The sequence below is a fragment of the Emydura macquarii genome, unplaced genomic scaffold, assembly GCF_026122565.2.
Source record: "Emydura macquarii macquarii isolate MOO-44397 ecotype Brisbane River unplaced genomic scaffold, CSIRO-AGI_Emac_v2 contig_2422, whole genome shotgun sequence".
Classification (NCBI taxonomy): domain Eukaryota; kingdom Metazoa; phylum Chordata; order Testudines; family Chelidae; genus Emydura; species Emydura macquarii.
In genome coordinates this window covers 32,461,443-32,477,626 of record NW_027132559.1, presented here as the reverse complement: position 1 = coordinate 32,477,626, position 16,184 = coordinate 32,461,443, and the positions used below count along the sequence as shown (strand labels likewise).

General features: G+C 41.2%; 1 protein-coding gene across 1 annotated transcript in view; it reads right to left on the bottom strand.

Annotated features, from left to right (window-relative positions):
- Nucleotides 1-377: 377 nt before the first annotated feature.
- CDK6 (cyclin dependent kinase 6) overlaps nt 378-16,184 on the bottom strand; it is a 159,935-nt gene continuing 144,128 nt past the window's right edge. The window contains exons 6-8 of the mRNA XM_067562200.1: nt 12,118-12,168; nt 7,924-8,059; nt 378-4,290 (exon numbers count right to left, since the gene is read on the bottom strand). Coding sequence (XP_067418301.1) covers nt 4,144-4,290; nt 7,924-8,059; nt 12,118-12,168 — 334 coding nt within the window. The 3' untranslated portion in view covers nt 378-4,143. The remainder of the gene's footprint in view (nt 4,291-7,923; nt 8,060-12,117; nt 12,169-16,184) is intronic.

Sequence of the window (16,184 nt, the reverse complement as noted above, 5' to 3'; positions counted from 1 at the left end):
GTGCTCCTGGTTTGCTGGCTACATGACTGGAATGGCATATTTGCTGTTTATTCCACATTTTAAAACAGGCACTATATCTAGCAGCTGAGAGAATTATCCCTTGTACAATAAAACATGCTTCTCAAAGACAGTTGGTATATAAGCAGTGCAGAATAACAGGGTATAACATTTTTCTGCTTTTTCATACAGAAAACTCAAGTGTAAATTCAGCCTGAGGATCAGGATATGGATAGTGAAAATGCTTGCGCAAAGTATCCACTGTTTTTGTCCCTGTGAAAGGACTCTATGCATGTAGGGCCAAATTTTCAAAACCTTATGAAGGAAGATATCCCCATTTGTTGGTGTATTTTGAGGCACAAGCAGGAGAGCAGCTTGGATTTTCAAAGGGGGCAGGCTGTGCGTGCGGAAAGGTAAGTAGCTGGACTATGGGCCTGGCCTAAGGGAAAAGTGCACCTTTTAGGATTTTGATTAGCGCACGCAGGACAACATAGGTAAACACCAGCTAGTCATAGTAATAGGGTAGTCAGGTGTAGACTGGGAGGTGCATGAAGAGGTTCTATCTAGTCATCCCTCTCTTGGCCAAAAGAGGCAACTACTGGCAGTAGCAGCGAGGGAAGACGAGTTGTATGGGAGTTGAAAACACAGGCAGGCAGGGTTCTTGGATGGGGGGTGTCTTGCAGGAGATAGCAGCAAGTAGCTTTCCTGGATCTGTTTGTGCTGAGGTGATTGAGGGAGAAGAGTGGAAAAGCAAAGGAGGGCAATTGGAGTCAACCAATCAGCTGCATCTCTATGCCTTTAGCTTGGCATACCTTGTGCTGAGTGCTTTTAGATGTACAACAACCATTAGAATATATTAATATACCATTGGCATATGCTAATAACCTGTTGTATGTCAGTGTGACATATGTGTAGCCCAACAGATGCTCAATTTCTGAAAATTCGTCTTGGGGGGCCACACAGGGACAGTAAGGAATCGGCAGAGGAAGCAGACCCTTTCATAGTACAGAAGCAAATACACTTGCCACTACATTATCCTGGCCTTATGGTTTCTTCCAGTTGTCGGGTCTGCTTGGCCTGCAGAACCAGGCAGGTCCTAAGGGGTGATAGCTTTGAACAACACCAGATGACTATAATGTTGGACTGTAGATAGGAGCTGCTCTTTTCCACTGCTCAGAACATCTGGGCATCTACTGTAATGAACACCCTGGCTGGGGGTGCTCCAGAAGAAAAGGAACTTAAAGAAAAAATTTGTTTTGTTCGATAATTTTTAGCTATATTTGCCCAAGTCTGCAGTGCACACTCAGGCAAAAGTCAAGGCTGAGTAGGACTACGTGCAAGGGCCCCCATTTACAGTTTATATGAACTGTTTTCATCACTTCTGTGGTGATGGTAGGGAAGGAGGGAATGTGTGCCGGTGAGCACCTCTCTTTTGAAATCCAGTCCCCACATCCCCACCTTTCATCATACACATGGCAGTAGTACCCAAGGGACACAGAGTCTGTAAGGAAATGGGGAATAAGAGTCAGCCTTGGAGTGCTACAGAAGGGTAAACTGGATATGTTTTCCATTGAGGGGGCTTGGGAATGGGGGTTGGACGGGATGGAGTGTAACATGGAATAAATGTATTTTACTCTGTTCTGGTTCTCACCCTGCACTCTGAAGGATGATAGCTAGTATCTCAACACATCATTTTTTTGCATGATTTTAAAAACAACGAATGTTTTCTCCCCTTGGTAGCGTTTGCAGAACTGCAGTGTCCAGGAGATAGTCCTCTGGCAGTTGCTGGAAGGTGATGCCAACTGAGTGCCCTGATAAAGTCCGTACAATGGTTTGGTGCTAGATAAAATGTAGAATTATAAAAAATTGCTAACCTGTGCAGTAACCTTTTCCCCATTTGTTAATTTTGCAACGTTGGCCTGGATTTTGGTTTTGTTTGCTGTTTTAAATAACTTTTTAAAAATTATTCATTGAAATTGTGGTCCAATTGCACTATGGTCCATCTTTTTCTAAGGATGCCAAGACCTGCCAAGCGGCACCCTTAGCCCTCTCTGGACTGGAGAAACCAAGAGCATGGGGAACAGGGTAGAGCCAAGAACCACCGCGTGGTACCTCATTTATCCTTGGGCTTAGACACTAAGGGAGAGGGAACAAGGCAGATCTAAGACCAGTTGAGAGGTGCTTCAGCCTTTCAGCCTGGCACATTGAGCCCCTTGCAAAATCCTCGTGCTGTGCAAGTGTCCAGACTCTGTGCACACATGCCTTGGATGCACTCTTGTCAGGCCTCATTTATAGCCTGCCTGTTCATGCTGTCGGTCTTTGAACAGGCATCATTCTGGGCACACAGAAAAGCACAGGCCAACAGCTGCCACTGCGCATGTGCAACTGGTCCTTTGACAATTTGGCCTCCATAGCGCAGCAGTAATTTACCCCAAGTTTCATTGTTAGGTGTGTAACAGGAAAGGAATGCCTTCACAAAAGGTCAATAAAAACACTCACTATCTTAGCAGCAGCCTAAGTGCTAAACAGCTCAGAGCTAATGGTGAAGTCTGCCACATAAGTGAGGAACCTGTCAGGGAGACAGCCACAGGCTCCTACGCCACAGCTTAGAAAATATGTATTGATCAGCTTGGCAATAAGGACCTGCCACTGCCAAGCTTGCTGGAAGTGAGGACATGGATGCTGACTCAGTAGCTAGAGCAGAATAAACAGAGGTGAGAAAAGTAGAATAGCTTACAAAAGACCATCACAGGAGTGAGCAATGATAGCTGCTATGTGTATTATTATTTATATTTCAGTAGCGCCTAATCTGCCTTTATGGCAGGGGTTAACTCACTGGGCCAAATTTTCCCTAGAGTTACATCTAGGCAACTGCACTGAAGTTTAGGTTAGGGAAAAGCCTTTACTTTATGGATTTAAAATATTTATTTTTTACGCATAGTACTAAAAAAATAAAAGTTTCTTTTAAAAATAATGAAAATATATTTTAGTTAAGGTAAAAATACTAAGTATAAAAATGTAATGTAATATTTAAAATAACTGCTAAAAAGTTATGTGAATTGTTTAATTATATTGACTTTCAATTATGGCACATTACTACTAGCACAGTGAGAAATATGGTGTGCCAATATACCCAGATGGTGGTTTAGGAGGGACACTCAATGCATTTCTGCACAGAAAAAAAGTCTGCTAGTAAATGAAATATGAGTAATGTTCATGCACTGTGTTGTATAAATTGTGTGTTGCAGGTAAAGCAGCGCAGTATATTGTGTCCAATATAGGACGTATGCATCAGTGTTCTTCTCCATAACCAGAGAATTCTCTGCTTCTAAAACTGGAAATATATTTTCCAAGTAACTTTTTGGATGAAAATAAGTACATTTTATAATGGGAAACCCTGTTTTTATTTTCATCAGCTCTATCTACCACTTTGAGCTGCATATTAGAAAATTCTGTACTACATCATGGAACATGTGCTTGCAATTGTTTTGAGAGAGAAATAAAAAGTTAGACTGCATTGTCTGATTCAAACTGAATAAATGCAACATTTTTGGAGAGAGAAGAGTCTTTAGAAAATAGGTCCCTAAAAGTTTTGTTTTTTGTTTTACTTATTTTTGCAACATGCACATAAACTCATCTAGGTAATAATTCATTTGTGTATTAAAAAACTAAAAATTGATTGTTTATCATCATCATTATTTTTACGGACAGTAATGAAATAATAAAATTATTCTTCCAAGTTTTCAGCTGGGAAAGCACCTTCTTGTATGTTACCAAGAGTAGCTAAACGCATTAATGTACTTATCAATTAATTGCAGGTTGCAAACATCCAATATTTCAATGCCATTCTTTTAAATATCGCTATAAGAGAACCCAAAATAACAATTAAAAAATGTACCAGATCAGGCTTCAGCAGCTAGAGAAAGAGATTGCATCATGTTTTGGCAGTGACTGGCACACTGGCAGCATTCAATATTAGAAGAATAAAATGGCAGCAAAACTGGTCAGCAGCTTCTCTTCATCTGGAGTTTTCCCAGGTAGTTAAACAAAACACACCCAAATAATGATCTTCAGTAGAACAGCTAAGGACCATGATCTTTCCCAGCTAAACATCTTGTTCATTTGTAGGTTCAGCTTCAATCAGCCTTATGACGTATTCACCTCACTGGAGTTTTGGCTGGTTGACATGTGGGAGTCCAGATTCTCCTTGTATTTCTCCAGATCATGGAAATAAGGATGAGACAGGGCAACATAGGCAGATATTCTCTTGGTGGGATTGAACGCTAAACATTTCTATAAGGATGAAAATAAGCTGGTTTTAGTGTAGTGTTTACGTGTATAATATTCAATTGATATAATAAATAATGCAGATAATATAGATACAAATTAGTCAGTGTCATCATATTGATTTATTATAGCTATCAGATACATAATAGCCTGAAGATCTAGAGCAAGTTCAAGTGCTGCATGGATCTTGCATATTTTATCAGTCAGTGGGAATCAGACACCTGGGTCAGACTATATCAATATTACACACAAAAACTACATTAAAAGAACACTCATGTTGTAAAATCAAGCCCTCAAAACTTAGGAAATGTTGGAATTAAGGTTGTCTTTACGAATTTCATTCAGTCCCTATGTTCACAGACATTATGATAAAGTCTTTAGTTACGTTATCACATTTTTTTCTACAGGATCTCTGCCTCATTCACTGCACAGGATGGACCTGCTCTGGAGATTCAAAAGGTTGTATAGTGAAGGAGGCTGTTGTCCCTAGGATTCCTGCTTCCTTTGCTACAGAAGTTGGAAGGTGTGTAGTGAATGAGGCAGGGGATTGCAGGAAGATAAAGGAGAGTCTCACAGTTATGCAGTTAAATCTACCCTGGAGAACTGGATTCTATTCCAGCTGCAGCACAGATGTGATGGTAGGGAAGTTACTTAAGCCAAACTTTTCACAGGTGGTCACTCATTATGTGTTCTTCATTTTTTGGGTCCCTGGCTAGAGACCCTGGGATCTGATTTCTAGAAGTTATGAGTACTAACAACAGCAACTGAAGACAAGGGGAGCAGTGCTAGAATATATGAAATACTATATAATGCTAAATACTCTGAAAAATCAGGCTGTAGGTATGTTGTCAAATTGGGCACCCAAAATTAGCAGACACTTTTGACCTTACTTTCTCTATGCCTCAGCTCCCCATGTGTAAAAAGGGGATAATACCACCTTATCTGACAAGGATGGGGTGAAGATAAATTAATTAATGTTTGTGAAGTGCTCGCATACTATAGTTATGAATGCCGTAGAAAAAGTCAAGAGGAAATTAATACTTTTGTCTTCAGAGCAGGGTTTGAATAGTGTGCAACAAATAAAGCCTGAGGCCAGACATTGAACGAGCATAAAACACAATACTGGACAGCTGCTTATTAATTGAGCACCATCCATTCTGTGCACTGAATGAGGCAGGCCTCCTGTGAAAATAAATATGTGATCATGTAATTAAAGACCAATGGGGACTGAATTAAAGTTCCATAGGCAACCTTCCCACCCTGAGCTCCCAGTCCCAGTCTCCTTGTCCAGTCAGTCCAAGCCCCTTGCCACAGTCCCAGCCACACTAGATTCCCATGTTCCAATCTACTGCTTTCCCTTCACCAGGTCTGGCTCTTGTCCTCTCTCCATTCAAGTCAGGCAGCTTCCTCCTCCATGCTGCCTGGGCACCAGATGGGGGGTCACTGAGAGCACACAAGAGACAGGTTCCCTGCTCTTAATTCAGGTGCCCAAACCCAGGCCCAGCCTGCCCCACAGCAGTCAGGAATGGCAATTATGAAGAAAGTCTGGCTTTTCTCTAGCCCTGGGGAGGAACATGCTCAGTCACTCTGAGGAGATGGTGCATGCTCAGCCTTGCCAGCCCTAGGAGCTGTAAGAGGATGCAGCATACCCAGGGCAGGTAGAATCTTAAGAGATTTTAGCCAGTAAACTCAAAGAAGTCCCTACTGAGCATGTGTGAAATGAGATTTTTCAGCTGCTTAAAACTAAGCCAAATGTGGACACATTTTCACATGAATAGTGAAAGGAACGTCCCTGACACAAAGGTCACCCACCCTCTGACAAATTTCAAATCCCTACTCCAAATCACAGGCTCAAAGAAAAAAAATCTCCAGAATTTTTTTAACATTGCAAACCAACATATTTTACTTTAATCTTGTTCCTGGAAACAGTGGAACCATTTTGCCTGAAACTTTCCAAAAACAGTTCAGCCTGAGGCAGACATCTGGCATAAAAAATTTCTGCTCAAGCGGTTAAAGTCTGACAAAGTTATAAGCAACTGAAAAGAAGTCTTATAATGTGAAGTGTTAATAATAGGCAGTGCAACCACATTTAATAAAATAAGTACAAAAAACTCCAGTATTTCATAGCTATTAATCACCTTATATAGTACTTGCATTTTCTAATAACAGTCTATGAAAGGCTAGCAGGTGTGGGGATAGAAGGCTAACTTAGTTGTTACACATCATTAGCACTTAAATAAAAAATAATTGATTTATTCAAATCCTTCTAAAAGATTTATTTGTTCTGTGGCATCCACTAAAGTGAGTCAACAACAACATTTTTAGGCAATCCCACCCTGGCTTTCCTAATGCCTGTGTAACCATGATCTTTAGCCGTTGCTGGCCCAATGGTTGGTGTATATCCCCCTTAGTGCCTAATCAACAGAGGATGCAAGTCTGTTACAGCTACAGAGCTTGACTCCTTAGCTCAAGGTGTAGAGAGTAAAGCTTCTAGTTCTGAAGGTTCCTGTTTCAAGCTCTGGTGCTACCATATGTCAGGGTACAATTTGGTCACAGATTCTGTGACTTTCCAAGACCTCTGTGACTTCTGGGGCAGGGCTGGAGTAGCTGACAGCCCCTGGGCGCCGTCAACCACCTGATCAGCTCGGCCCTGGGGCTACAGCCCAACAGCCGATCGGCTGGGCCCCACGGCTGTCACAGAACAGCTGACCGGCGGCCAGCCCAGTGTGTGGAACAGCTGATCAGAGGCCAGACCACTGGAGCAGCAGGGTGGATCAGCTGCAAGCCCTTGCAGTCCGTTTTCCCCCTCCCCCAGGGTATTTTTTGTAAAAGCTTCCATGAATTTTTGTTTATTACCCGCCACCTGTCCCTGACTTTTACTAAAAATACCCATGACAGAATTTTAACCTCAACTGTATGTAACCAACTGGTCAGTGTGTTTTGGAAGGTATAGTGAATAAGGCAGGGGATTGCAGAAATAGTAAGGATAGTCTCATGGTTATGCAGTTGAATCTACCCTGGAGAACTGGATTATATCCCAGCCTAAGCCACAGATTTCCTGTCCTATGGTAGGTACTCCCACCCCCGGTCCACAGAGAATATGGGTTTGCACAATCCACTGCTGAACTCAGCTCCACCACGTGCCAGTGCAACCTCCTGTTGTTCACCTGTGCCCAAATCCTGTGACTCAGAGCACAGACAAGTAAAGCTGTGCACTGGTGATCTGCACAGGAGACTGAGGAGAAGATGAAATCGCCTCTCCTCTGACTGTGAAGTGGCTACAGTAGCCTGGAATACCCTGAAGCTGCAGTAGTCCCTGCACTGCTTATGCATGGCCTCTGTTGGGGAAACCAGTTGATAAATCCACAAATGATGACCCCAACAAGCTGGGCTCAGCATTCCACAGAAGACATGCATCACCTCAGTGGCCTACCCTCTGGGCACAGCAGTTTTTGCACGAGTTCTGCTGTATATGGTACTTCTGCACCATGGAAGAGGGGAGGTCAGCCTCTGCAATCATTTCAGGCTCACCTCTAATAATATTATTAAATTAAAAAAACATTGTTCCTTGCCATGGTGCAATGTGCAGCAGGAGCAGTCATTTAAAACATGCTTGGAGAATAACAGATAGAAACTTACAAGAAGTAGGTCCTTGCCTAGTTCATCGATATCTGGTACAAATTTTTCAATGGGTTGAGGGAGTCTGGAATTGAAAGCATGTCTTGGAAGGGCAACATCACTAGGCCAATCTTCTTCTTCTGGGAGCCCAATGACACTGTGTAAGAAACAAGCATACATATTAGCTGGAGGTGAAACAAAAATACATCACTGCTGTATTTATACAGCCTCATCTTCTTCCATTGTATTAAACTCTAAATCCTGCTTCACATGTTTTCATGGAATTGACACTTGTTCTCTTGACGTGAGCAGCAGAACTATCCAGGATCACAGAATAATCTATGAAATCATATAAGGCCATTTTTAAAACCTTTATAGATTATACTTCACATCCACCATAAGGGCTAGATAATGCAGCTCTTGCTTGCACTGAATAGCACCTTATTCTGTATTCTGTAAGTAATCCTACTGATTTCAATAGGACTGCTTGCAGAGCAATGCACTATTCAGTGGGAGTAGGAGTGTCACAACTGAGCCTTAATGATGTCCAGTAAAAATCTTTATGGAGACAGCTCGGTGGTAGTGCCCTGGCCTAGTTTTACTCTCCTGAATCAATGGATTGGAAAAGTGCTGCAAGTACTTTGGGAGAAATGTACTCAGACCTTGGAGCATTGTGCACCTTACATCACTCAAGAGTGATTAAAAGAAGATTCTGATAGGTTTCACAGGGGAATTCCATGCAGGCCTCATTAGCCACTAGGGTGATGTTACTGAAAAAAGTTCTTAAGGAAAAGACAAAAGAGCATGAGTCAAGGAGGCAGTTTCCCAAAATTAAATAATTCAGTTGCTTTAGGGTAAAATTTTCAAAAGCACTTAACTTTACTTATGCTCCTAAGTCATTCTGGCGCTTTTGAAAATTTTACCTGTAATTTTGTTTTATGTTCACCTTATCCATAGTTAGAAAACTAATATTTCTTCTTCTGTTCTTCTGTTCTGATACAAAGCTTATGCTTAGGAAATGAACATGCTAATTTCTAGAAACATGGATAAATGAAAATAGCTGAATTGTTGGGATTTCTTTTAAATGTTAAAAAAAAAATTCTTGGACCACGTCTCTTTACATTCCAAGCTTTAGCCTGGAGTTAATATTTCTGATAGAGATACAAAATGGGTGAAATAAGGGTTTGTAATGGAAATGCCAACAGAGACCCATTAGCCATACTTTACATGCCAAGTTTTAGCCAAAAACAGTTTTTACATCTGAATTTTTCACACCTTAAACTTGAGGTTTATAATGACAATGCTTACACTCAGAATTATAAAACAGAAAAATGAAAGTTTCAAGAGTTTGGGTTTGCACTGGAAATGCCACTAGGGTGCAGCATTGTCATTTCTTTCTATTAGCAGTGCTTCATTATACATACAGCAAAAACGAGAGTCCTGTAGCACTTTAAAGACTAACAAATTTATATATACAGAATAAAAATTAGCACCATGCACAGCTCTTGCTTACTATAGTGTAAATCCTGAGTTAGTCCATTGAAATCAATGGAATTACTCCAGATTTCTAAAGGTATGAGAGCAGAATTTGGCCTTAATATTTAAGGTACCTCCACAAACCAATATTGTGTAGTTAAAACCAGCAGTGTGGCCAGGAAGGCACCACCACTTAAATCTTAGGGCTATTTCCCCTGGCAGTAGCCAAAGACTACTAAGCTCTTGCCAAAGGGGGAATTAGATCTCTTTGAAAAGTTAAATATGATTGTTATTTATAGATCACCACAGACATACAGGGAGCTTTACTTATAAGGTGACAAGACCTGCCCTGAGGATCTTGCAGTTTAAGACTCTGATCCTGCAAATGCTTAGCCTTGTGGGTAACGTTACATATGTGCATAGTCCCATTGAACCCAGTGAATAACTGCATAAGTGATGAAGGCCTGAGTCCACATTAGATATAACACAATGGACAGAGTGCGATGAGAAGGGGAGGAAGAGTTTTTAAATAGTAATAAAATATATAAGTTGTAGGCCCCCCCCCCCCCCCCGCCAATGTGTGTAGTTAGTTCTGATCTTTGTTTTAAGGAGGGTATGAGTGGGCATGAGAGCAAACACAGACCAGAGTGGACGGTTAGCAGTGGGAAGTTAACGGCAAGAGGTGAGGAGGCCCCACTTGATGCCCATGAAAGGGAGGCTGTTCCAGGCATGGGGGCAGTACTGGGGAAAAAAGTAGAAAAATGGGAGTTGGATTTTTTTTCCAGTGGACGTTTAAAGGTCCTACAAAGCATTTGGAAATTGTTTAATACACTCATGTCTGCCTGGAAGCCCTTATTGCTGTTCTCCTTGCAGGCTGCACTGCCATTTAGGTGACCAAGGTTCTGGAAATATTGGAGGAGGCTATTTTACCCTCTCACCAAACTAACAGTACAATAGTAGCAGTAGTCGTAAATACTGATATTGTAGAACGCAGAGGTCCCAGGTTCAGATCTGATCCCCAGAGAGGCTGAGCACTTTCCATTCCCAGTGGCTGCAACAGGAGTCAAGTGCTCAGCACACCATGGCATCTGGCCTGAAATCTGTGAGCATACACTGCGTATTGATGTTGGCATGGGGAAAGAAGGTGAGGATTATGGGTCACCTCCTAGGGAGCTATCCTCAGTCTTGGTGACATGCTCCAAATGATGTAAATAAAGGCTCCACATGTGGAGCCAGGATAGAACACGTCCAATTATCTGAAAAAAATGTCAGTCCAGAATGTAGGAAAATCCTGAAACTCTGTGCAAATTAGCCAAGAGAATGGCTCACTCCCATAGCAGGCAATAGCCCACTCATAGAGGCAAGGCCTGTGCCTCAATGTTGGGGGGGGGGGGTTGGAGGGGGGGGGATGGGTGGTGGTCTCCAGCTGTGAAAACAGAAAATAAACATAATCGGACATAAAAAAGCAAGAAGGAGGCATTTGAAATGTTTAAGGATAATTACATAAAAGAGGCAAGGTAGATTTTCTCTTTAAGCGGAGTATGTAATAGAGAATTTCTTCTCCTAAAATTGGCACGGTATTTTCTCTTCCTGATTAATGGTTGAATTCTTTTCTGTACAGGTAATCTCACCCACTAGGGAGGGATAGATAGGTCACTGGAGAAGGCTGCTGTTGGCTGCTATGTTTTTAATCCTATTCCAACTCATTTGTTTTGTTTTGTTTTTCCTGAAATGTCATAAACAATTTAGGATCTTTAAAAAAAAAAATCACAACCATGCTTTTTACGTTATTAAAATATGCTTCATGTATCAAAACATTCCTTGTTTAATACAGCAGAATATAAATTAACCAAAGGGATAACTTTGCCAGAACTAGAAAAAGCAAACAGGCGAGGACTGATTGTTTTTGGATTGTGCAGGAAGGGCTATTCACGGGCATGGCAAATTAACCACACTCGTGAGTCACATACACTGGTATGGTATGCAGGAAAGGGAAGTCAACTGAGTGAAAATCAAGACCTGCAATTTAGGAACCTCATTTTAAATGATGAAAATCTTTAGAAATGGATCTGTTATAATTTGAGAGCTGGATAAATGGTTAAAGAGACAAATTCATTATTTGATCTACTGGAACGGTTTCCTTTGAAGCTTTATCATCTTCTCTCTGGAGTTTCTGCAGGGCTATAGAGGGGACCCCGCCCATCTCCCTGCCTACTACTAGTACTCATCTTAGCCTTTCCCCCATCTGAATCCCTGGAGATCTCTCCATAAGAAAGGGAGGACAGCTACAGTACAGAGGTGAATGAGCGCTCATTCTATGCAGGAGTGGGAACACCGGTATGTGTCTGGTGGTCATAACCACTCCAATATTATTATAAAACATTGGGCCTCAAATTTACATGGCACTTTCCAGGACACTGTCAGAAACATTCCTTTTAAGAAAATGTGTGAATGGTGCATGAACAATACATTAAAAAGGTTAGAAAAAATCCCTAAGAAGTCTATCATCGTCTTCTTGACAATGATTATTATTTCTATAAAGCTATATTCCATGCAGCTTCCTCCTCCCACTTTGACACAGAATACACGGAAATATCATATTGCAGTGCAATAGCAATAGGAAATATGCTCTAGGAATACTTTGTTCAAGTCCTTTTACTCCATAAAAACATAGCAAAGAAATCTCAGAGTGTTTCAAGATAAACAGCCACTGACATAATGCAGCAATTTAGTACTTACTCAAAGATTTTTCCTAGCTGATCAACATCTGAATTTCCACGAAAAAGTGGCCTGAAAGGATAAAGAAATATTTTGAGGGTAAGTTTTCTTTAATTACAGTGAACTTGTACTTTTCACTGAAAGTTTCCAAAAAAAACCCCAAAACCTGTTCTTTTACTGAGTGCTGAATTGCTACCCCTTTGTGTTTTTATTTTGTCTGTAAATGCACTTTTCAAGGTTTCTCCTTGAATTGGTAACAAGACTTAAAGTTAATCCTTTTGAGAAGTAATTGCATCCTTTAAAAACATGAGTAAAATAACTTTATTTCCTATCCCTTTTTTTAAGGTAGCAGCATAAGAGTAAAAACAAACCACTGGTTGATGAAACAATGTACATTATGCAGACCACATTCAAAGTGCTGTTTAGAGAGAGTCATGCAATACATTTTAATAAAATAAAAGATTGATTACTAATGATATAGTTTATAAAACAAATTCCTTGTGTATTCTACTGAAAATGAACCCCGTAGACTGTGGGGGTCAAATTGAAGACAATGGGGTTACATGAATCTGTAAAACAAGGGATGTAAAACAGTGCAGAATTTACCTTGAAAGAGAGGAAAGCTTCTGCTGTATAAAGATACATTTAGGAAATAAATAAATAATCTGAGCCTTCAATGGGTTGTTAGAAACAACGGTGACTAAAAAATACTCACTTCAGAAACTAGTGATATATACCATGTTCTTTTAAAGTGCAATTACAATTTTTGTTCTTCTGTTATTGTAATTCGCAAAATATCATCCCCCTGTAATGGTACATTTACTAAAAACAATGTGAAAGTGACCGTACAGTAAGAGACGTAACAAGCATTTGCATGATATATTAGCTGTCTGTGCCAACAGCACCATAAAGGTGCAATCCATGCTGTACCTATTTTTATGTCTAAAACTCCAAAGAAATTTACAAGAGACTAGTAAATCCCTGATAACTAAGGGTCCTGTCCCCCAGGAATTTATACATCTTCCTATGGGGAGCAAGCGCCTGGTAGCTGTAAAAGGTAGTATAGCATTTTGGTGCAGTTATATGGAGGGATGTGCCATGATCAGGAAGACAAACTCTTACAAAGAAAGAAAGTTGATTGGCACGCATTTAATTCTATCAAGGAGGCCTCCAAGGAAAAATCAATAAGGCAACACGTGCCAACCTCTTCAACTCAACAGTACTGCTGGAAATGTTGTATGGCAGCAAAACATGGGCGCTGACGAAATTAGGGGAGCAACAACAGTCTGTCACAGAGAGGGCGATGGAGAGAATAATTCTGGGAATTTCAATTTGCGACTGAATCCCCAATGAAGTGATCAGACTGCAGAGTGGACTGCAGGACATCGGCGCTGAAAGCATGTACAATAAAATGCGACGGGCTGGGCATATAGCTAGGCTCACTAACAATCAATGGGTTTAGGGTGACCAGATGTCGCAATTTTATAGACAGTCCTGATATTTGGGGATTTGTCTTACAGAGGCGCCTATAACCCCCTACCCTGTCCTGATTTTTCACACTTGCTATCTGGTCACCCTAAATGGATTGCAGCTGTTGCCAAGTGGTACCCATGGGAACTGAAATGACCACTAAGTTGACCTCCAAAGAGATGGGAAGATTTTGTCATGAAAAGGTATGGCCGCACATGAAGAAGGAAGGACAGGATAAGAGAAGAATGGAAGAAGCGTTGTGATCAGCGCAATCTATACAAGGGCTGAAGGACCAATCGATCAAGGTACCTCAAAGTACATGGAGGGATGTAATGGGATTAGTCAAGGAGCACACCGTAGTGACTGCAAAAAATGAGATTTTACTGTTGTCAGCTGCCAGGCACGTTGCCTCTTGCTTCAGAACTCCTAATTTCAGAATGCAATGCATGTTGTAAGCGTACAGTTGCAGTTACCACAACACAACCTAGAGTAGCACTTTAACTGAAGCACAGAGACTTTATAAATGATGCATATTCTGATGCCTCCAATAGCAGCATGTGATTGGTCATGGGGAAAACTCAGTTCTCCTTCCCCTTCATTTGCTCAGCATACCGCTTTTCTTTCCCTGGCTGAGTTCTTTCAGAGCGCTGCCAGTCACTGAGGTACCATTTCATAGTTTCAGTTTGCCAAAGAACTCTCCTATCTGCATTAGGAGATAAAGGGACACTTGGCCATACCCTTCTTCCTCCCCAACAAGCACAGAATGGGCGTAGTCTGCAACAGTCCTAAGGAAGGTTTAACAGGCATGTTTCTCTCTGCCTACCAGTTAATTCCTGGAAAGACTTTGCCGCCTCCCTGAGGAACAGTACTTTTCAAGGTCTCGCTGGGGCAGTGCAGCTCCATGTCACCAGCCAATTCAGGTCTTTGGATCAATCTAGCCCTTATATGTCTTCACATACATGAAAGACCCAAGAATTGTAACATTTCTCCTCTACAACAACTGCCCACACAAAATACATGCCCTGAAAGAAGTCTGTGACACCCAGAAAAACAACAGCAAAGGAACGACTGTAAAATACGCAGGTCATCTTTCATGTATTCTACTCTCTCATGTTTGCACATGATGTCACATCAGTTTAGACCAAGCTGTTTTGGGCAAGGATATTGAGAGATGAGTCTGACCCAGTTACCCCTGCAGCCATACTAATCCAAGTTTAAACTGCCTTTGTTTGTTGCCTGTGAAGCACTGTGTACACTTAGGACATTGGATGTGAAATAAATTATAAGTAATGCTATGTGTTGTTTTGCACATGTGCAGCACTATTGCTGATTAATTTTGGCCTCTTTTTAATAAGATTGTTTCAGTTTACAGTGACTCTTTACTCATTTTGTCCTTCCCTGCTTTACGGCATTTCATTGTATCAGCTTCTAAGGAAAAGAGAACCTGACTCCCAACAGATATGAACAACTAATTCTGCGGTCAGTTATGGGCCTGATTTTCAGAAGTGTTTGAGCACCCACAATTTCACTGAAGCCAGTGGAAGCAGCAGGTGAAAGGTACCTCTGAAAATCAGGTCATTTTGACAACTTCAGATAATTTTTAAGTGACCATTTGAAACTGCTAACATGTGCCCCAACCTTCTCCATAATGCTGAGGATTTTCCTCTGGCTCAAAGCATTATAAAGCAGGCCCTTTAAGCTAGAGAACTGTATGCATTCAAAACATCCCATCCAAGCAAAACTAAAGCAGATCCAACGTTTTAAAATGTATTCTCCACCTTGTGTTACTGTGAAAACTTGGCAAATTCAGCCTTGTTCTCGAATCACCTTAGGCAGTGTCATGCCAAAACAAGTATGATTCTTGGGATTTTTAAGAAGGACTTTTCCCATAGCTGCTGCTCCCTTGGATTTAATAAGAGGTGAAGCAAGAATTTAAATTCTTTTGAGAGTGTAACCATAGAGCGCAACGTGACCTTCCAGCGCACTCTGATATTCCACCACAATGAAGAATTATTCATTCATCTTTCAGACTCTTACCCATCCGAGAGTCATGACTTCAACAGGGTGCCTGCATTGGGCAACACTAATGGCATGAATTTTGGCTGATGGTTCAATACTCCCTGTACAGATGACTGGGGAAGTACATTCACTGGCACATGGAGACCTCCTGTCTCTCATTTTGGCACCATTTACTCTCTAGTAATGGAGTGCCAGCACAGACTGTATGTGCAAATCCAGTGCACCTTATATGGGAACTCTCATCTCAAGCAATTGTTTTTTAAATCTGTTCTTAAAGGTGGATGTCAGTACTGCTGAATCTGCAGTATACACCAGCAGCCACAGAAAAAATTCAAATTTCATCCCTTGCTTCTTGTATCTTTCACTTGACACACTCCCCAGGGTTTATTTATTTCATATGAACTGAATCCAGAAGTTTTTACTCAGGGATATATTCTCCTGTATGTGAGGATAATCTGTGTCTAAAACAAGTTAAGCTCTGGTGAGTTCAATTTGCGGAGCTTCCTACTTGCTCTTTTGTGGGGAAAGGCAAGGAGTTGGGTTAGCCCCATGTAGCAGATGCTAAGATCTGTGCAGATAGTAATCCATAGGCGGCAAGG